The 23120-nt window shown below is 46.5% G+C and overlaps 1 protein-coding gene across 1 annotated transcript in view; it reads right to left on the bottom strand.

Annotated features, from left to right (window-relative positions):
- Nucleotides 1–203: 203 nt before the first annotated feature.
- The window catches only part of WNK2 (WNK lysine deficient protein kinase 2), a 122549-nt gene continuing 99632 nt past the window's right edge, over nt 204–23120 (bottom strand). Inside the window, 5 exon segments of the mRNA XM_077773952.1 lie at nt 204–403; nt 1506–1597; nt 2944–3049; nt 18118–18377; nt 19693–19737. Of these exon segments, the coding sequence (XP_077630078.1) occupies nt 269–403; nt 1506–1597; nt 2944–3049; nt 18118–18377; nt 19693–19737 (638 nt within the window). The 3' untranslated portion in view covers nt 204–268.

The raw sequence follows: 23120 nt of genomic DNA, 5'->3' as shown, positions 1-23120 counted from the left end.
TGTCCTGCCGCTGTCCCAACCCAAGGACCCTGGGCTAACAGGTGCACTGCAAAGTGGCATGTAAACACCCCAGGAGCCCCTCAGCCAAGCGCGTCCTAGACATTGTCCTGCCACGTGGTCCCAGGAGATTCCCCAGCACCCCTCGCTCTCTCCCCACGGTCTCTGGCCACTGGACAGGAGAGAGCTTGAAAAACCAAAGTCCCTTTTCCCCCAAAATATTCTTTATTCTTGCATTACATTTGTGTTTCCAGTTGTGAATAAAAAATGCTTAGAAAGTGGTTACAAAACAGCGTGAACTGGACACGAGGTGCGAACTCGCCTTCTCCACGTGTGACGACACAGGGCCTGGCGTCGGGGTCGGGCTGGCCTGCCTGGGCTCAGTCGGGCTTCTCACTCTCAGAATCTAGAAAACAAAACCACCACAGCTGATTACAGGCCCAGCTCGGTCACACAAGGCTCTGGAATGTGGAACAGCGTTGCCAGCACAGTCCTACTCCTCAGAGAGCTGGTGGCCCTTGACCTTCACACTGTGCAGGCCCCAGGTGGCCTCTGCCATCTCTCCGGCTTCTGCATGGGGCGACTTCCCAGCACCTGCACATGTGCAACGTCAAGCTCCTTGGGCACAATGAGAGAAGCGGCAGCCTTGAGGTGCTCTGCTTCTGAAGAGGGGGTCCCCCCCTCCCTCCAAGAGCGTGGGCGTGAAGCCTGACCACCTCTCAGCTGGCTGGGGCAAGAGGCACCGCAAACCTCGTGTGTGTACAGGGCACGTTCAGCACAGACCATGGAGTATGATGCCATCAAGGGTGGGTCGGCTGCAAACGGGCCCCCCAGCAAACCCACACCTGCTCCAGGGTTCACGTCATCTCCCAAGCCTCCAAGCCCAATGCTGATCCAGGAGTAAAGGAGTCCCCCTCCCCCCAGTTCTGTCCACGGGGTGAGTCATGCCAACCTGGCTTCGTGCAACTTCAGCCAATATGGACGGGGGTCAGGCACCATTTAGTTGATGAGACTTACATCCTCCATGGGGTGCAGCCCACTGCAAGTCTACATGCAGTTCAAGTCCAGAGTGGTTGAAAGCCGAGCAAACAGGCCGGGAGGCAGCAGAGCTGGGTCCTTATGTCCCAGGCCACACCTGGGGAGCACCCTGTGCAGAAGACGGGGGTCCTGCCTAACATCCCACTCTTGCCCCCTGACCCAGCTCATCCACCACATGTGGCTCCTGCTAGGAACACAGCACCCACCGTTCAATCCCCAGGCCCCTCACTGCCACCCCAACCTCCTGGGCGAGGTGTCCCGGGCAGGGGTGGAGCTGAGTGTTAGGCCGCGGCCAGAATAGCCTAGGAGGCTGGCCGGTTCAGCTTTTATGTGGGCAGGGAGTAAGGAAAAGATGTTGTTCCACACTGTTTTCAGGCAAAAATGTTTATTTTTCTCCTTCATATACACAATCTCTTGGGGATTCCGTGCCACTGACCATCCATGTACAAGGCCGGGACCCCAAATCTCACCTCTGGTGCAGCAGTGAAGAAGGGGGTGCACAGGAGAAAGGTAGCTTCCACCACCCCCAGGAACCAGGCGCATGAGATTCTCCACCAAGGGACTGAGGGGGCACGTTACAGAGAACAGAAATCTCTCACTACAGCATCGTGCCCTGCATAATCACCTAGAAAACTCAATTCTAACTGAATTGATGGAATAATACATTTACAATAATTTAGCCAGGTCTAGTGAGGTCCCAGAGTACAGCAGAACTATACAGTTTTCACAGCTAGGCAGCCCAAGGCAGCTACCTTCTGATGGGAAGTGGAAAAGATCTTGGCCATGAGGAGCAGGGACTGCAGCTCCCACGGGGGCTGTCTGGTGCCCATCCGGGATGAGGCCCACTGAAATCTCCAGGAGGGGTACTCCCACCCCAGGCAGGGCAGCCTGCACGTGCACAGCAGAATGAGACCCAGGCCTCACTGGAAACAATGGGGGGAGGGCAGGCGGCAGGAGGGTCAGCAGAAACCCAGAGCTCGGGGGGCTATGCGGCCTCTCTGCAGGGTGGCTGGCCTGCCTGCGCCCCACAGGCTTTGCATCAAGGGGGCGTGCCTGCTCATCTAGCACTTTCTGGAAGGTACTGCACAGCCAAATGCTGCTGCTGCTCCTTACTAAGAGACCTACTGCTGCCAGCAGCACACTGTACCAGTAACCACACGTCCCTGGGCCGCATGCAGAGCACTGCAGCTGCAGGGTGGGGGGGTGTCCGTCTGTGATCTGTGACCACAAAAGCCCAGAGAGGCCTCATTTACAACAGAAATCAAGCTTTAGCTTCAGATTTATAAACTGTATCTCTGCAATTTATAATGGGAAATAATGATATCAATGCACAAGCCAATTATAAAAATGAAATACACCTTTTCCAATGTACGATTTTTTTTAACATCTCTTTACGTCAGGAAACAAAAGCCGGAATTCAAGGCACTGTACTTCTGCAGGGAGATTACAATGTTCTAACCATCGATTCAAGTACAGGAAGTGGGTGCGAAGGTTGCAAGTGTAAACCATGGGAAGGAAGAAGGAACAGGGTCTGCAGCAGTAAAAGAAGCAAGCGTTGCTGCCCACACTGGCCCCTCACCAGGCACCCATGGGCAGGCGGGGCAGGACTCAGAGGCCAGGCCGTAACCTGGCTCCTCCAACTGTTCAGTTCAGCGTATTCCAGTGGACAAGCAGGAAGAGAGAGCTATGTGATTCGCAGTCTGGGACCGGGCGCACTGACCACAGGCGGCCGCAAGAACACAGGAAGTGCAGGCACGCCTGCTGCACCCAAGCCTAGCCCCCGGGTGGGTCTCTGGCTGCCCACCTGGGCTGCCCAGGGCCCCCAGGACACTGGAGCTGGGAGCAGGATTCCGTACTGGCCCAGAGGCTGCGCACAGGGTGGGGCTGGTAGGCCAGAAAGGGCAGTACCTGGCGTGGGCAGGCCCGGGGTGGTTCCAGGAATGGCCGCGGTGGCTAGAGGGCTGGGCGCCGGGGCCAGACATGGTGTCCCCGCTGCTCCACGAGAGGCGTTCATCTACAAGACAGAGAGGAAGATACGTGTGGCTGCCAACAGCCGCCCCCCCACCCCCCAGGGGTCCCCACAGAGTCTCTGTCCTCAGCAGAGAGCAGTCCCCAGGACCTACCGTGGGATGCCTTCTAATGGCGGACACCAGAGTGACAGCATGGGGCCAGAGAGCCACCAAGTGCCTTCGCTTGCTCTTCAAGCTGCAGCCTGGCCACCCCTGTGGCCAAGCTGTCCACACAGAGCAGACCCTGTGGGGCCTGAGCCCTGCGGATGCAGTAGTGGGTGACGGCACACCCCCCACCCGAAGGCCTCCTGCTGGGTCAGGACCTTTATGTAAAGACCACAGCCCAGGAGCCTGTGGCAGGCAGGCCCTCCACTCTTCACAGCCCAGAGGAGAAGCAGCATGAGGAGGAGAAAGTGGAGATGGTTGGTGAGATGAGTGTGAGCAAGGAAAAAAAGAATACAGAAATCAGGTCGCAAAGAGAGTACAGCCTTCAACTGTCAAGGTGCACGCATAGCTAATAAAGCAGAAAGATAGCACAGCCCCGTGGAGCTGGCCACAGAAATGTACAGCTTCTGTTCCGTCGGGTATCACCGCCCCTTGACCCCAATCACACACTGAGGAAGAGCCCCGTGTGATGCTCTCCGCAGATGCAGGGAGAGCAGCTGAAGAGTTCCACACTCCTTCATGGAAAGCACTGTAGCCAAGGCTGGAGGCTGCCTCCTCCATCTGTGAGGACCTCTGTGGAATCTGCAGCCAAACCTCCACTGCTTTGAGATGTCAGAAGCACTCCCCCTGCAGCTCGCCCTCCTCCCAGTCTGCACTGTGTGGGAAGTCCCAAGCAAGGCAAGAAAAGGAATGGAGCCATAGACTGGAAAAGAAAGGAAACCATCCTCATTTGCAGAGGACAAGAATGTGCTTGGAGAAAACTCAAAAGCCTGTACAAACGGATTTCTAGAACTAACAAGCAAATGTAACAAGATGGCAGACTACAAGGTACTGAATTCTGTATACTAGCAATGAACAACTGGAAAGTGAAGTTTAAGAATACAGTTTATATCCACATTCCAAAATATCAGTTACACAGGAATACATTTAAAGAAAGATGTGTAACATCTACAAAACTTTGTAGAGAGAAAATAAGAGACAGTGACACAGATCCCATGTTCACAGGAACACTTAGTTCTGTTAATATGTCAGATTTCACCCAGTTGATCAACAGACCCTATACAATCTCAGTCAAAATCCCAGCAAAAGCTATTTTATAGAAACAGGCCACTTCTAAAATGTGTATGAGAGTATTAAGCACCTAGAGAAATCAAATTCTTAAAGAAGACTGACGTTGGAGGTTGTACCATACTAGACAGTAAATTGGAGGTTGTACCATACTAGACAGTAAACTTACTATCATAAGGATGAAAGAATGGCTCAGTGGGACAAACCCGTGAGTTCAAAAATGGATCTACACATACATGACCACCTGACCAACGTCTGTGCGATTCAGTGTGGAAAGGAAGGTGCTACCACAACCAGATATGCACACAAGGGAAAAACAAAAAACTTGATCTCAGTGCAGCAGCTAAAACTGAAGTTTCTAGGAAAAAACACAGGAACATAAGAGACTATCTGGATTTGAAAGAGGCAAAGATTCCTTATATAAACAAACAAAAATAAATCATTGTATAAACTGGACCACAATGATATTGAAACTTTTGCCATTTCACGTTCACCATTAAAACGATGAAAAAATAAGCCACAGACTGGTAGACTGTATCCATAGTATATAATGAACTCACTAATCAATAATCAATAGAGAATTCAACTTTTCAAAAGATCTCTGACCAGGTACTTTACAAAAGATGGCCAATAAGAATGTGAAAAGGATCTCAAAAGCAAATGAAAACAATATAAGAAACCAACTTCTGGGCCTCTGATTCTTTTTACAGATAAATTTTAAAAAACAACCTTCCACACACCTTAAAAAGCCAAAAGACAAGGCAATATAAAAGGAAGACTATGTGAAACAGAAACTGTAAAATACTATTTGAAGGACAAGGTTGAGAATTTTGACAGAAAGCTGGAAATTTATAAAAAAGAATACAGCAGACTTCCGGGAAGATGTTGCAGTAGGAGGATCCTAAGCTCACTTCATCCCAGGTTACACCTACATAACATCCACATGAGTATAAATAACCCAGAAAGTGACCCGGAGCCTGGCAGAACAGACTCCACAGCAAAATACAGAGAAGAGGTCACACTGAAGCAGGCAGTAAGGGTGGGGACATGGTCAAGATCCAAACAGACTCTCAGGACTGTGCAGGAGAGAGGGGTGCCTCAGACCTGCCGAGAGCAGAGGAAAAGACCCTCACCACAGGCACAGAGAACCCACATTAAAGTCAGAGGGGCAGAATTACACCAGTGCTTCAAATCAGCAGGGCAGCACACCTGGGAATTCAAAAATGGCCAGCTCCTCTCTGGGAAAACCTGGAGGGTGAGAGGAAACTGACCCCTACTCTTAGCACAACGAACAGCCTTCCTGACATACAGAATAGAAGCAGTGGTCTGCAAAACGCCTGCGTTCTAGATTTACTTACTAATCTCACAGCATGTACTGGAGGGGCGGAGACATTTGGGAGACTTTTCCAAGAACAGAAGAGCTGGTGGGCGCTGTTTCCTCCCCACCCTCCAGCCTAGATAACAGACACCTCTGGAAACCAGTGTAGCATGAACATGCTCCACCTGGGTTGCTGATAGAATGCCCCACCCCTTCACTCTTCTGCAGACAACCTACCTCTGACCGGGACACCCTCTGTGCCTCTGATCCCCTCCTACAGCTGACCTGCACAAACCCTCCTAACACCACACACCCCACCCCACCCTCATCCCCAAGTTCTCCCACAGTCCTGCCCCTCCAGTATACACTTGGCTGGAGCTGATCCATAGCAGTGCTATATGAGTCTGGCAGTGTGCAGGCAGACCTGATGGGCCAGCACCACTCCAAAGTGACTCCTGCCGAGGGAGAGGGGATGCTCACCACATACAGCAGTCCCACCTGTGGTCCCAGCAGTGGGCTAAGGGCAGACATCTGGTCTGACTGCAGTCCCTCTCACCAACAAAAGCTTCCCAGGAAACAACACAGAGGAACTACCCTGCAGTTTGGTGCTACTGCATTTCTGACAGATGCCTGGTCTGATGCATTTCAAGCCCAAGGCTGCTCTGGACTGGCCCACTGACAATACAGGGTATGGTTACCATACCCTGCCCCCAACAGGCAAAGAACCATTGCAGACTATTGGTCTGAAGGAAAAAGCGGCTTAGCCACAACAGTAGGGTGCACACAGCACACATAGGAGACACTCCTGCAGCTCCAGGTTCTGGAGAACAGGGAACACTGCACTACAGAACCCTCTTCTTCATAAGGGCCACTACCTTAAGGAGCAGGAGATGTAGCTGACTTTCCTAACACAGAGAAGCAGAAACAGAGAGACAAGATAAAAAGACAAAGGAATATGTCCCAAATGAAAGAACAGGACAGAATTATAGGAAGAGAGCTAACTAAAGTGGTTATAAGTAATATGCCTCATAGAGAATGTAAAGTAATGATCAAAGAGGTACTCACTGCACTTGAGAAAAGAGTGGAAGATCTCAGTGAGACCCTCAACAAAGACAAACCTAAAAAAGAACAGAGATGAAGAACTCAATCACTGAAATTAAAAATACACTGGAGGGATAAATAGTAGGTTAGAGGAAACAGAAGAACGATCAGCGACCTGGAGGACAGAGGAATAGAAAACAATCTTGCTGAAAAACTGGAGAGAGAAAAAAAAATAATAAAAAATGAAAATAAACAAAGGGAACTCAGCAAACCATCAAGTGCACCATCAAGTGTACCATCAAGTGCAATAATATTCACATTATAGGGATCTCATAAGAAGAAAACAGAAAAAGGGGCAGAAAATCTTTCTATCTGAAGAAATAATCCCTGAAAATGCTGCAAATCTGGGAAAGGAAAAAGAAACCTAGATCCAGGAGGCACAGAGAGCCCTCAACAAAATCAACCCAAGTAGGTCCACATCAAACATAAAACTCAAATGGCAAAAAGTAGTGATAAAGAGAATTTATAAAGTAGCAAGAAAAAAGAAAATGGTTACATACAAAGGAAACCCCATAAGGCTATCAGCTAGGTTTTCAGCAGAAACTTTGAAGGCCAGAAGGGAATGGCATGATATAGGTAACATGCTAAAGGAAAACAAAAACATGCAACCAAGAATACTCTACCCAGGAAGAACAGAAGGAGAGACAAAGAGTTTCCCAGACAAACAAAAGTAAAAAAAAAAAAAAATCATGACCATTAAACCGTCCCTATAAGAAATATTAAAGGGGATTCTTTGGGTGGAAAGGAAAAACCATAAATAGGAAGAAGAAAAGTAGGAAGCACAAAACCAGTAAACTTAAATATATCTGTAAAAGTCAGTCAAGGGATTAAAAAAAAAAAAAGTAAAGTATGACACCACATACCTAAAATGGGGGAGGGGGAGGAGTAAAGAATCAGTTCACACTTAAGTGACCATCAGTAATACAGACTGCCCTATGCAGATGTTATAAATAAACTTAATGGTAGCCAAAAAACAAAGAGAAAGGAATCTAAGCCCTATCACTAAAGAAAGCCAGTAAACTGTGAGAGAAGACAGCAAGAAAGCAACAGAGAATAACTACAAAACAACTATAAAACAAGTAACAAAATGGCAGTAAGTAGATACCTACCACTAATTAATTTTAATATAAATGGACTAAACACTCCAATCAAAAGACATAAGGTAATAGAATGGATAAAAATACCAGACCCATCTATATGCTGCCTACAGAGGACTCATTTCATACCTAAAGACACCTGCAGATTAAGCATTATCATGCAAATGCATGTCAAAAGAAAACTGCGGTAGTATTCTTGTTGGTAGAATACTTCTATCCAACAAAATATACTTTAAAACAGTGACAGTGACAAGAGACAAAGAAGGACATATACTCATAAAGAGAGCAATCCAACAAGAAGCTGTAACAATTATATATATTTATGCACACAGCATGGGAGCACCCAAATATATAAACAGCTAATAACAAACATAAAGGAAGTAATCAATAGTAGGATATTAAAGTCCTATAACTTTAATATCCTACTAACATCAGTGGAGAGATCATCCAAAGAGAATATAAAAGGAATCAGTGGTTTTGAAATGGTACGTTGGACTGGATGAATCTAAAAGATAAATTCACAATACACATTCTATACAAGTGCACATAGGACATTCTCCAGAATAGATTACATATTAGACCACAAAATAAGGCTCAACAAATTCAGAAAGACTGAACTTATGTTATGCATCTATTTTGACTACAATGCTATGAAAGCAGAAATCCAGCAGCAGAGAAAAACTTGGAAAGAACACAAATACACAGACACTAAATAGCATGCTACTAAACAAAGAATGGGTCAACCAAGAAATTAAAGGAGAAATTAAAAAATACATGGAGACAAATGAAAACACAACAGTCCAAAATCTTTGGGATGCAGCCAAAGCTGTTCTAAGAGAGAAGTTTATGGCAATATAGGCCTATCTCAGGAAGCAAGAAAAATCTCAAGCTATCTAACCTACATTGAAAGGAGCTAGGAAAAGAACAAATAAAATTCAAAAACAGTAGAAGGAAATAATAAAAATTAGAGCAGAAATAAACGAAATAGAAATTTAAAAAACTAAAACAAACCAACAGCAAGTCGATCAATAAAGCCAGGAAATGGTTCCTTGAAAAGATCAACAAATCCATAAACCTGTAGCCAGACTCCTCAAAAGAGACAGGGCAGGGAGAGAAAGTAGGAGAGGACTCAAAATCAGAAATGAAAGAGGAGAAATAACCAACACCACAGAAATAAAAAGGTTATAAAACAATACTATGAAAGATTATATGACAACAAATTAGACAACCTAGAAGAAATGGATAAATTCCTAGGAAAATACAGGAAATTTGAACAGACTGATCACCAACAATGAAGTCACATCAATAATCAAAAAAACTCCCAACAAACAGAAGTCCAGGACCAGATAGCTTCACAGGTCAAATTTACCAAACATTTAAAGAAGGGGTGCCTGGGTGGCTTAGTTGGTTAAGCGTCCGACTTTCGCTTGGGTCATGATCTCACAGTTCGTGGGTTCGAGCCCCGCGTCGGGTTCTGTGCTGACTGCCAGCTCAGAGCCTGGAGCCTGTTCCAGAGTCTGTGACTTCCTCTCTCTCTGACCCTCCCCTGCTCACGCTGTCTCTCTCTCTCTCTTAGAAATAAATAAAACGTTAAAAAAAAAAATTAAAGAAGAGTTAATACCCTGTTTTCAAAATTATCCAAAAAACAGAAGAGGAAGGAAAACTTCCAAAGTCATTCTACAAGGCCTCTACAAGCATTATTACCCTGATACCAAAACCAGATAAAGACATCACAGACAGAACTACAGGACAGTATCTCTTAACAACATGCAAAATTCCCATCAAATAGTAGCAGTATGAATCCAAGAAAAATTAAGAAATTATGCACCACAATCAAGTGCGATTTATTCTTGGGTTGCCAGGGTGGTTCCGTATTCAGAAATCAATCAACATGATACATCACATCTACAAGAGACAGCACAAAAACCATATGATAATTTCAACGGATGCAGAAAAAGCATGATGAAACTCAACATCTATTCATGAAACAAACTGTCAACAAAGTGGGTTTGGAGCTAACATACCTTAAGATCATAAAGGCCATATATGGAAAAACCCACACCTAACATCATATTCAATGGGGAAAGACTGAGAACTTTCCCCTAAGATCAGGAACAAGACAAGGATGTCCACTCTTACCACTTTTATTCAATGTTGTACTGGAGGTTTTAGCTACAGTCATCAGACACGGAAGATGACATGATAATCTATACAGAAAACTGTAAAGATTTCACCAAAAAACTGAACTGATAAACTGTTTAAGTCAAGTCGCAGGATACAAAATCAATATACATAAATCCGCTGCATTTCCATACACTAATAAGAAGTAGCAGAAAGAAATTTAAAAAACAGTCCCATTTATGACTGCACCAAAAAGAATGAAACACCTAGGGAAAAACTAAACCAAGGAAGTGAAAGACCTGTACTCTGAGAACTATAATAGTGACGAAAGCAACTGAAGATGGCACAAATGGAAAGATATTCCATGTTCATGGACTGGGAGAACAGGTATCTTTAAAATGTTCATAGTACCCAAAGCAATCTACACATTTAATGCAACCCTTATGAGAACACCAACAGCATTCTTCACAAAACTAGGACACGTAATTCTATTGTATGGAACCACAAAAGACCCCAAATGGCCAAAGCTATCTTGAAAAGAACAAAACTGGTGATAGCACGATTCCAGATTTCCAAGGTACACTACAAAGCTGTAGCAATCAAAGCGATATTGTACTGGCACAAAAGTATTCACATAGGTCAATGGAACAGAAGAGAAAGCTCAGAAATAAGCCCACGATTATATAATCAATCTTTGAAAAAGGTGGCAAGAATAGGCAATGGGGAAAAAGGTAATCTCTTCAAGAAATGGTGTTGGGAATGCTGGACAGCTACCTGCAAAAGAAAGAATCTGGACCACCTTCTCATATCATACACAAAAATCACTCAAAATGGATGAAAGACCTAAATGTGAGACCTGAAACTATAAAAATCCTAGAAGAGAACACAGGCAGTAATGTCTCTTGAGACTGGCTGGAGCAACATTTTTCTGGATAATGTCTCCCGAGGCAAGGGAAACAAAAAGCAAGATAATAAAAAGCTTCCTGACAACAAAGGAAAAAGTCAACATAACTAAAAGGCAACCTAGTAATGGGAGGAGATATTTGCAAGTGGCATATCTGATAATGGGTTGGTATCCAAAATATAAAAAGTTACACAACACCAAAAAAAATTAATTAAAAATCAGCAGAATATGTGAACATACGTTTCTCCAAAGAACACAACAGATGGCCAGTGGACACATAAAAAGATGTTTAACATCACTAATCATTAGGAAGATGCAAATCAAAACCACAATGAGGTATCACCTCACATGTGTCAGAATGACTAAAATCAAAAACACAAGAAACAAGTTTTGGCAAGGATGTGGAGAAAAAGGAACCCTCATGCAGTGTTGGTGGAAATGCAAACTGCTGCAGCCACTATGGTAACAGCATGGAAATTCCTTAAAAATTTAAAAATAGAATTTCCCTACATTCCAAAGATTACCCAAAGAATATGAAAACTAGTTCAAAACTATATATGATATGCACATGCTATTTATTGCAGCATCATTTAAAATAGACAAACTGTGGAAGCATCCCAAGCGTACACTGATAGATGAATGGATAAAGACTATGCAGTATATGTATGTATGTATGTGTGTGTATATATATATATACACACACACACACACAATGGAATATTAATCAGCCTAAAAAAGAATGAAATCTTGCCTTTTTCAACAAACTGGATGGGCCAGACAGGGTATAATGCTAAAAGTCAGAGAAAGACAAATCCCATATGATTTAACTCCTATATGGAATTTAAAAAACAAAAGAATAAAAGACAAAAAACCAGACTCTTGACTATGGGGGACTGGTTACTAAAGTGGAGGTAGTTGGGGGGGGATGGGTGACATAGGTGAGGGGATTAAGAGTACATTTATAATGAGCATTAAGAAATATATAGAATTGGTGAATCACTGTACAGTACCCCTGAAGCTAATAATGTATGTTAACTACACTGTAATGTTTAAAAAGAGTACAGCAGATGTGGATGGTGATTTTCAACTTAAAAATAATAAACTTAAAACTCAATGAGTAAGATTAAAAGCAGTAGAGACAGAAAAATCTAGTGAAATAAAAGATCTGAAGAAGGGGTACCTGGGTGGCTCAGTTGGTTAAGCATCTGACTTAATTTCGGCTCAGGTTATCATCTCATAGTTCATGATATCGAGCCCTACATTTGGCTCTCTGCTGTCATTGCAGAGCCCACTTCTGATCCTCTCTGTCCCTCCCCTGTTCGTCCTCTCTCTCAAAAATAAACAACATTAAAACAACAACATGTAAGAGCCCAAGGATAGAATGAAAGATCTCATATATGGACAGGAATATCAGAATAAGGAAGGAGAGTGGGTCAGCAGTATGGGAAGATATAATGGCAGAAAAATATCCACATTTGATCGAGAAGTAAAACTGTGGGGTCAAAGAGCCCTCTGAAGCAGAATAAAAATGTATATTCTTAGGTATCTCAAAATAAATATTCTAATTAAATGAAACTATTATAAGCCAGGAAAAAAATTATCTTCAAAGTAACTAAGACTGGCAGCTCATTTCCAAGAACAACAGGAAGCCACAGAATAGCACAGTGAAAATGTCACAATGCTCAGAAAATTGTCCTATACCCACTGTATAAGAAATGCATTATGAGACTGAAAGTCTATACAGAATTGAAAAAAAACATGTTAGGAGGACAATAAAAGCTATTAAAGTGTTTTCTGTCCTTTGCATTGTCTGAGAATTTGGTGAGAAAACTAAACATAATTTAAAGATGTATGCTAAAGTATTTAGAATAATCATTAAGTGAACAGGAAGAGAGAGTAAAATTTCCCAGCTAACTGTGGGAGGAAAAAAGAATAAGAAAATATATCTAACAAATTCAAAAGAACACAGAGAGGAAAAAGAACATGAAACACATAGGACACATAGAAAACATATAAGATGATGGATTTAAGCTAAAACATAACAGTTGGCCCTGAAAACATGGTTTTGAATGGTGTAAGTCTATTTATAAACGGAGTTTTTATAGTGCACCACTATAAATGTATTTATTAATACATTATTTATTAATATTTTTTCTCTAGCTTAGTTTATTATAAGAATACAATGTATAATACAACATATAAAATATGTGTTAACCTTTACCTTTAATCAGTAAGGCTTCTGGTGAACAATAAGCTATCAGCTAAGTTTTGGGGAATCGGAAGTTATATGTAGACTTTTGACTGAGCAAGGTTGTCTGCTCCCTTAACTCCTAAATTGTTCAGGCGTCTGTATCTGCAATTACATTAAACGTAAATGTTCAAGGTTTTAAAACAGAATTACATGCTGTTTACAAGAGAAACATCTGAAACAAGGATACAGAAATAAAGGATTGGAAACCATACCATGTACACAGTAATGCCAACACAAGCTAGTGTAGGTACAGCAACTTCAGACAAACTAGATTTAAAGGCAAAAATCACAATAGAGATACTTTATATTAAAAGTTCAACTCATAAGGAAACCAGTAAGTCGAAATATGAACATACCTGATAACCTGCCCTCAAAATGTATACAAGAGAACTACAGTAAGAAATATACAAGTCCACACCACAGTGGGACATTTTTTAAATTCCTCTTTCAATAACTGAAAGAATATTCAAAAACACACAAAACTCATTAAGAATGATATAAGCAAAATGAAGGAGTAGGCAGCTTCAAATTCCATGCCTCCATGGAAGCAGTGAAAAGACCACCAGAAACCATCAAAACTAACTTTATCGGAACTCCGGAAAACAGTTAAATGCTGAGGATATTTTAACTATGGCAATGAAATGGAAGTAAAAGACAAATCAAGAAAAAAACAAATATTTAGAAGTAGGAAAGCACTGTGGTGTTTTTACTAGCCTCTGGCACTCCCTCTTCTTATCTTTACAACTGTCTTAAAGAGGGCAGCTTGTGTTCCTAGTGTGGGGACCTGGCCCTGGGTTCTGGAGGGAGCAGAAATCTCACTCACTATTTGTCGTGTATGTCTATTCTAACCTGTATAAAGGCCACATGAAGGACTGACACAAGATACACATATCTGTATATATTTGGAATTCTCTAAGGGTACAAAGTGGCAGGTATTGCTCAAAAACATTGTAAGGCAACTTAAAAATCTGCAGTTGCTGACGAATGGATCAAGAAGATGCGGTTTATCTATACAATGGAATACCTCATGGCAATGAGAAACAATGAAATCAGGCCTGTGTAGCAACATGGATGGACCTTGAGGGTGTTATGCTGAGCGAAATAAGTCAGGCAGAGAAGGACAAATACCATATGTTTGCACGTATAGGAGGATTAGGAGGAACTTAACGGAGAACCATAGGGGAGGATAAGGGGGAAAATAGTGGGGGAGAGGGAGGGAGGCAAATCATGAGAGATTCTTGAATGCTGAGAAAAAACTGAGGGCTGATCGGGGCGGGGGAGAGGGGAAGGGAGGTGATGGGAATGGAGGAAGGCACTTGTGGGGATGAGCACTGGGTGTTAATATGGAAACCAACTTGACAATAAACTATTAAAAAAAAAAAATGAAAAACTCTAAAAATAAATATATAAACAAGTAAAAAAAAATCTGCAGTTGCTTGGGGCCAAAGATTACAATCAAGATACACATAGACTGCCTAAAAGCCTGAGTAGAAAAGCATAGGGGAGAGTTTCTTTGGGAAATGAGGACACTGAAAAGTATGTGTACTGAGGAATTTAGAAAGCCATGTGCAAGCCCAAGGCAGAATATACTGTCTTCTCTGTCTCTCTGTCTCTGTCTCACACACACACACACCAGAAAACCCTAAGCTTTCACCACTAGTCAATGGAAGCAAAAGTGAAGGCATAGGCAAACTATAAATGGCCTGGTTAAGTGTTGAAGGAGTTCTCCTAGCCATGAGCCAATCTGTTAAAGACTGGGAGAGGTGTTTAAGCTCCTGATAGTCAAGGAAATCTGAAGCTAATATAACCTAAGCCTTCAACAAACAAAACTAGCAAATACTGGAAAAGAGGAGAATCTAATTTCCACAGTCAGTAATTGGACTGTATAATTTGTATACAATTTGTATAATATGCAAATACTCAGTTTGCAATGAGAACTCACAGATCATACAGAGAAACAGAAAAATACAGCACATTAAAAAGAAAAAACTAAAAGAAATTGTCCTTGAGAAAGGCTAGATACTAAAGACTTTCAATTGGATATTTTAACTATGCTCAAAGAGGGGTGCCTGGGTGGCTCAGTCGGTTAAATGTCCAACTCTTGATTTCAGTTCAGGTCATGATCTCATGATTCAGGAGTTCAAGCCCCACACTGGGCTCTGCAATGACAGCGCAGAGCCTGCTTGGGATTCTCTCTCTCTGCCTCTGTCTCTGCCTTTCTCCCCTGTCTCTCTCAAAATAAATAAGCAAACTTAAAAATATGCTCAAAGATCTAAAGGAAACCATGGACAAACTGAAATAAGGAAAATCAGGCAGAACCATCATGAGAATATCAATAAAAAGACAAACTATAAAAGGAACCAAATAGAAATATCAGAACTGAAAAATATAACAAATTTAAAAATCCACTAGAGAGGCTCAACAGCAGACTTGAGCAGCAAATAAAGAATCAGCAAACTTGAGATCATATAATTGGAATTATCCTGAGTGAGGACCTGAAAAAAAAAAAAAAAAGAGGAATGAAGGAACATACAGAGAGCCTGAAGGATCTGTGGGATACTGTTAAACTGGCCAATGTACACATTATGGGAGTCTCAAGAGAAGAGAGAGAGGGCAGAAAGAAATACCTGAAGTACAGAAAAGAGAAGACTGTCAGCCAATAATTCTATATTCAACAGAATGATTCTTCAATATTCTAGTTCTGACACCAGCTACAGGATGGATGAACCTTGAGGACATTATGCTGCATGAAATAAGCCAGACCAAAAAAACAAGTAATGGAGGATTCCACTTATATAGGGACCAATAGGAGTCAAATCGGTAGAGACAGAAAGTAGAGGGGTGATTCCAGAGACTGAGGAGGGGGTGGGGGGGGGAATGGGGAGTTCTTTTCCAATCAGGACAGAGTTTTTTGCAAGATGAAAACATTTTAGAGACCCACGGTGGTGATGGTTGGACAATATTAATGCTTAATGCACTTCAGGTAGCACTTAACAAATGGTTGAGATGGCAGATTTTATGTCAGGTACTTTACAGTTTGAAAATTGGGAAAAATGAATTACTTTTTAAAAACTTTTAAGTATAGTTGATGTAAAATATTAAATTAGTTTTTATATAGTTTTATAAAATTATAGTTTTAATATTAAATATTAAAAGGTATACAACATAATGAATCAAGATCTATATACATCACGAAATGCTCACCACAATACTGCTGACCATATTCTCTATCTACTTTTCTTTCCCCAAAAGAGTGAAGTTCTGCTGCAGCATGACTGGGCCTTGTAAACATTTTGCTAAGTGAAATAAGCCAGACAGCAAAGGGCTATATGATTCCACTTATACGAGGTGCCTAGTGTCGTCAAATTCACAGAAAGTAGAATAAAAGTTAACATAGGCTGTAAAACTAGTGGCACCAGAGGTGAGGACTGGAGTTATTTCTTAATGAGTTCTCTCTTTGGGATGATGGAGAAATTTTAGGAATGGATAGTGGTAATGGTCACACACCACTGCGTATATACTGAATTGAACACTTAAAAATGATTGAAATGGTAAAATCTATGCTATATAGATTTACCACAGTAGAAAAATATTTTAAAAAGTCTTTGTAAGAATCCAAGCCATTAGAACAAGGGGCGTAGTGAGCTGACAGACAGGGCCCGGCCCTGCACAGGTTCTCTGTGCACTGGAGTCCAAGGGGCTGAGCAGAGACTTGCCCACCGGGACTCAGGGGAAAGACCCCACAAGGCTGTCAACTCTGCCACAGGGTAACAGAGAGTGGGTTTGAGGAGTTCGGGCTCTAGAGCTGCTGCTGTCACTCACCACTCACAGGAGAGGGGGAGGCCAGGGCACAGTGTGTGTGGCGGGAATGCAGAGGCAGCCTCGAGCACTTGGGGCATCCGCACGCAAGACTGATTGACAACTGGGACAAAGGGCCAGTCCCAGCAAATTTTAAAGAACCAAAAACACCACAAGTTTGTTCTCTTATCACAGTGCACTTGGGTTAAAAAAAAAAAGCAGTAATAAAAAAGGTTATGAGGAAATTAATAACTATATTACTTCAAACCACAGTGGAAATTACAAAACAGTAAAACTGAGGGATAAAGAAAATGCTGCACAGCAAAACCTTTAGGATGCAGCTAGAATGAGAGGAATTTTTATAGGTTGAATGCTTATATTACTAAACAGGAAAGGCCAGAAACGAATGACCTGCACATCATAAGAAACTGTCTAGAACCTAAACAGTAGCCCAAACATAGAAGGAAGGAGATGATAAAAGGAGAAACTGATGGTACATAAAGAATACCATCAAAGCCAAAATGACTTCTTTGAGAAGGCTGATAAAATTTATGAACCCCTAAGGATGCGGCACAAGGAGAGGGAGGGGGAGCACATGTGCAGAAATCGCCATCATCAGAAGTGAAAAGCAAGACATCCCTGCAAACTGTGAAAATAGGATATTATGAGCAGCTTCATGCCAACTAATTTGAAAGCTTAAGATAAATTTAGGTATCTACCAAATGTTAGAAAAGCAGAGCTTAACAGAAAGAGAAAAATAGAAAATCCAGTGCACTAAAAGTATCAAAGAAATTGAAGTTGTAAGGAAATTGACCCTCAGGGGATGGAAAAATGTGAGAAAGACAGCAAAATGTCAGCCCCAGCATGTAGCCAGGGGCACACTAAAATTCACTGTGCAATTTCCAACACTTCTCTATTTTTTGAAATAAAAAGCCACAGGGGAATCTTCCACACTCCAAACAAGACTCCCAGGCCAATGGGCTCTCCAGTAAACTCTGCTAAACGCTGCAGGAAGAAGTAACACAATCTCTCACAGACTCAAGACCGAGAAGGGAATGTGCCTCCAGGGAGGCTGTCAAGTAGGCCCGGCCCTGTCACAGGAACGCATGACACGACCGAGCCCTGGGTGGCCGCTCCTCACCCCACCCCACGCAGGCTAGGCACACCAGAGGTAGCACTGGACGCCAGGGGCAGTTCCCACCCCATCCCTTCCCCCCCGCGGCGGCCTCTGCCCACGGCACCCCACTTACAGCCCGTGCCTCGCCAGTGGCCGGGGACCAGCCCGCTGGGGCCTCCATGCCGTGCAGCCTCTGAGTCTGCTTCAGCTGGTTGAGCGAGGGCTTCAGCGGGGTGGCCCCTACCGTCTTGCTCGTCCACTCGTCCACCAGCTTGTGCAGGTCATCCGTGAAGGTGCCTCTCTTGTTGTTGCTGTTGTTCGCCTGTGCCTGGGCGTGCAAGGTGGGCTGGGGGCCCGGCTCAGGGCCCGGGACCAGGCTGCTGGTGGAGGACCCTGGGGAAGCACACACAGGCCAGGTCGGTGTCACTGCACACGGCGCCACCAGCCAGCTGCAGTCATTCAAACAGTGGTCTTGCTTAGGCCAGGCAACACCTTGCTTCAGGAGATGGTCTGCATTTAGGGGTCCATGTGCCAGTTTTAGACACTTTGGGACATTCTACAGGGGACCAGGCTATGCCAGGCAGCTGGGCCAAAGGACAGGACCCAAGCAGCTGGCAGGCTTGCTCAGCATCCACCCTGTGTCCACACTGCCTAGGACCCCCAGACTCGTATGTGAGGGAGCTCAGAAAACTGGGGGCAGAATCCCAAGGCCTCTGTGTTTGAACACGAGGACTCCAGGGAAACGTGTCAATGCTGTGGGCAGAGCACCCAGCCCACGGCAGCCCCTGTCCACCCAGCGAAGGGAAAATGCTGGCTAGCTAGAATTTAAGACACAAAATTGTGCCTCTCCTCACCAGCACATGTAGGGAAGGTACTGCTAAAGGGTACAAACACTCAAAGCCTTCCACTGTGGGCCCCCAAGTTGGGAGCCATCTGCGGGGTGGAGCAGGAACCAAGAGGCCCGGACGCCAAGAAGGCCTGGGGACTGTAGTTCAGCTGTAGCTTGGTGAAGACAACACGCTCACCCACCTCACTGGAAGGTTACTTTTAAATGACCAAAATGGGACTTTTTAATTCTGTTTAAATTGTGTCCTCCACCCGACCACAACATACAGTTCCTGGCTGGCAGTTCTTCTGCATTAAAAAAACAGCATAATGACCATCTCTTCAAACAAGCCGTTACAAAATGTAGTTACAGTGGCTAGCAATGAAAAAGCACAGACACAAACAGTTAAACATTAGTGATGGAATTTACATACACAGAGCTATTTCTACATGAATGTTTCAGCCAAAAAAGAAAGGAGGAGAAAAATGGTGTAAGGTGAGAGTGGTGGGCGGCCCACGTGGACTGATCCCCATTTCATCCCGGCATCTCTCCTCGGGGACACGCATCTTTAGCACTTCAAGGACAAACTCATTCCTACGGTTTTGGAAAAGGAGCCAATTAATGATTGGTAATGTGTGGACGTTCCGGGCAAGGAGAGTGCGTGTCAACTGACCAGGACACGCAGACTCTAGGAGCTATGGAGACGCGAGGGGGCACCCGCGGGTCGCTTTCCCTCCAGGCCGAGGGAAAGCGGTGCCCTGGGTAGGTGGGCGCGGAGCAGATGCACGCCTGCCCGCTGGCTGCGGAGCCCCCGATGCGCACTAGCCACACGAAAGCCCATGCGATGGAGAGCGGACAAGGGGTAAAAAACCCGATAATTACGACTGCTGTGCTCTTTGCCTAGACAGAGACGCTTCAAGGCAGACCCTGCAAGGGAAGAAGAAACGACACAAGACCACAGGGTTAGGCAGGACAGCACACACGGGGGACAGGCCACCACACTAAGCACAAGTCATCAGTGTGCAAGGAGGAGCAGAGGCCAGCGGTTCAGAGAGGGGACTGGCCACCTGGGCTAACCGGGACGCCCCGAGTCAGTGTGTGGGTTCACGTGAACTTCGCCGAGGGGCAGAGGTGCAGGACCAGGCCCCAAGCTTCAGGTAGAAGTGAGTGTCTCTCAAAGCGTATTCCCCCCCCCCAAAAAAAAAGAGAAAAAAAGAACAGAAAAAAAGCAAAGCACACCACTTGGTATTTAAACAAAAGGCTTTTGCAGCCCCGCTGCAGAGTGAGGCAGAAAACCGGCTACGAGTCAGCCCGGAGAGCTCAGTGGAGCCGCCAGCCTGCCTGGCCACTAGGCCCACGGGAGGTTGTTTTCCAAGTGCAAAAAGATACATTGTTTTGTAGGTTTGAGGCCAATCCCAGATCTCAGGTGGCTTCCATGACCGGACTGGTGGTGGACGCAGAGGGGGACGTACAAGGGGACCTGTCTACAGAGGTGGGACTCGGGGCTGGACCTTGCAATGCGGTGCTGCTGCCTCACCTGGGAGCCCACGTCCACCAGGACAGGGAGAGGCTTGTCATTAGACCACCACTAGGCACCAGGCCCCGCAGTCCCAAAGGCCGTCCGTGGTGTAGGGCACAACCTGATGGTCAGTGCCGGCCTGGAGGGCAGACGAGCTGGCCCTTCAGGGAGCTAGGCAGGCACAACGGGATGGCCAGGGATGGCTCAGGAGTCCCCAAGGTCACTCAGCAAGGCTCCCGCCCCAGCCTCTCAACAGAGCAGGACCCTCCCTGAGGGTGCGCTGCACCCTTGCCGGGGAAGGTAAGACGCCGCTGTGTGTGACGAGCGCGCGAAGGTCAGCCCAGGCTCTGGCTGAGTTGTTCTCCTTTCAGTTTGTCCTGTGTGCTCGGAGGCTGATGCCTCTGCGGGGAGAGGGAGGGGGTGTTCTGGTGAGGTCTGCCGTGTGCAAGTGAAAACGAAAAGGCTGGGCAGGAGCGGTCTGGGCCAGCCGTCTCCTCGTAGCAGCGGTGAAGGGCCTTTGCCCGCCTGCGTCCTGACACGGAACCCTGCCGCGGGCACAGGGCCCTCTGGGGGCTCCACAGCACGAGGGAGCGAGGATCCCAGGCTCTGGGACTGTGCGGGCACCAGGTAAGGCACAGACTTCCCCGTCTGGATCCGGTGGTTGCAATCCCCTCTGGGTCTCCGCAGCCCCGGGACATGGGCTCGGCGGGCCGGCCACATCCCCACGTGCAATCCTCACGCCGGCAGCATTCAGGCAGCCACAGGAGCTGCCTGCTGGGAACCTCCGGAGGAAGGAGGCCTGGGCCTGTGATCAGGGCCCCAGACCTCATCGGGGACCCAGGGCCAGGGCCATCGGCCACCAGATACCAGGCTCAGAACCGGAGAGCAACACTGGCCCACAGAAGTCTCCACGTCCTCACTGGACACCACCCACAGCGTCCAGGGCAGACTCCCTGCCCTCAAGGCGTGAACCTTTAAACAAAACCCGACTGGATTCGGCGCCCTTCACACCAGACTCACACCAGCCAGTACAGTGCAGAGCTGCGGCCAAGCATGGGCCACAGGTCTGATGACCTCACTCACACCACAGCCCTGTCCATCCTTGGGGGGTCCCCTGAGTCTCCCCCCCCAGTGCCTGCGCCTTGCCCTTGAAGCCCACCACACAGATGGCTGATGGCTGCGCCTCCACCCAGCCCTGCTCACTCCCCCTCCGTCAGGCCACAAGGCAGTGAGAGTGCTGGGGACACAGGGGGCCCCCAGGAGACCCCCAGGGGGCATGAGGGCAGGTCTCCCCTCCCTGCAGGACTACTGTCCTCAGTCAAGGCTTGGGAAGAGGCGGCTTTGAGGCCCCAGAACTACTTGGGGAAGCTTCCAGGTGGTCAGGGGTGGAAGTGGAGAGCCACATGGCCTTCCCCAGCTGTTGGGAGAACATTCTCCCAGGCTCTGAATGGGCAACACACCTGCAAAGCCGGGGATGACCCATGTCCTGCTCTCATGCCACACACATCTGCAGGAGTCCCCATCCTGCAGGGCCGGGCATCTCATGCAGTCCCCAGGCCTCGTTAAGGAAAGCACGCCCCCGCCCTCCCAGGGCATGGATCACCAGCCCCAGCAGCATCCACACCCTCGCCTGGCTGCCAGGCGGATGCCTCAAATCAAGGGTATCTGCCACGGACAGATCGCTTAAGAAGCGGGCCGGGCCCAGTGGCCGTCATCATACTTGCTGTTTACCACAGTGTTCCAACCACGGTCAGTGGCCTCCCTCCCCGCTCCATGGCAGAGGAGTGCCTCCGACTCATGGCTCTCCCCCTGGACCAGCGGCACTAGACACTTGAATCTGGCACCGGAGACAAAATGAGCAAACAGCACCAAACTGCCACTCAGGGTTTCTTTGGAATGAGCCACCAAGTCCTCACACTGCTGAGCAAAGTGCCAAAACTTGTCCGTGAGGCATGAAATGGGACACGTCCTGGCTCTGCCCTGCCCTGGGGTGACTGCCCCAGGGACCGCCCAGCCTGGGAGGCCTCCAGGGGTGCCCTTTCCTACCTGAAGGCCCTCTCCCACACCCCTGCAGCGGGCCCCCACAGGGAGGGTGAGGGCAGGGCCTGGCCGGTGGCAGGCCTCCTCGGGGGTCCCAGAGACCGACTTGCTGTGGCATGGACGACAGGCTGATAGACACATGAGAACAAAACAAAGCAGACCCCCAAAACTGTGCGGAGAGGCCCCAGAAGTATAGGCACCTGCATCCAGTCAGGGGGGCTGGAGCCAGAGGGAAGGAGGCCCACGGTCTGACAGCAGCTTCCGACCCCCAGACGCTTCTGCGACCCAACCGCAGCCCCTAAATCCCAAAACACGCTCCCTAAGTTTCCCCCAAACCTTCCATTGGCCACGAGGAGGGGTCTGTGCCCGGGGCTTCACCCTGTCTGTGCTGCCGCGGACCCTTCCCTCCCAACAGTGGGCTTGTCCCATCCCAGGCAGCGCCCAGGACTCCCCGTCTGCACGCTCTCCCTCCCGGGCCTGAACACCGTTCCCACAAGGGGTTCCCTCCTGGTCACCTGCAGCTGCTTTTGACTCCACCCCTGCTCGTCTCTGACCCAGCCTGGATGCCCTCGTGGTCTCTGAGCGTCACACAACTGGGGACCTTCTTTCTGTACTTCAGAACTTCACACAGATTTTGTTTTCCTAGAGCCTGATCTGTTCGGTGCAAGGCCACAAACAGAAAACCTCTAGACTTCGTCTCTTCCTGCAGGCCAGGCCAGCTGAGCGCAGAGGTGCGGCATGCTGCGGCGGG

The sequence above is a fragment of the Crocuta crocuta genome, unplaced genomic scaffold (genome assembly GCF_008692635.1).
Source record: "Crocuta crocuta isolate KB4526 unplaced genomic scaffold, BGI_CrCroc_1.0 scaffold866, whole genome shotgun sequence".
Taxonomy (NCBI): Eukaryota; Metazoa; Chordata; class Mammalia; order Carnivora; family Hyaenidae; genus Crocuta; species Crocuta crocuta.
This window is presented reverse-complemented; position numbering and strand designations above follow the sequence as displayed.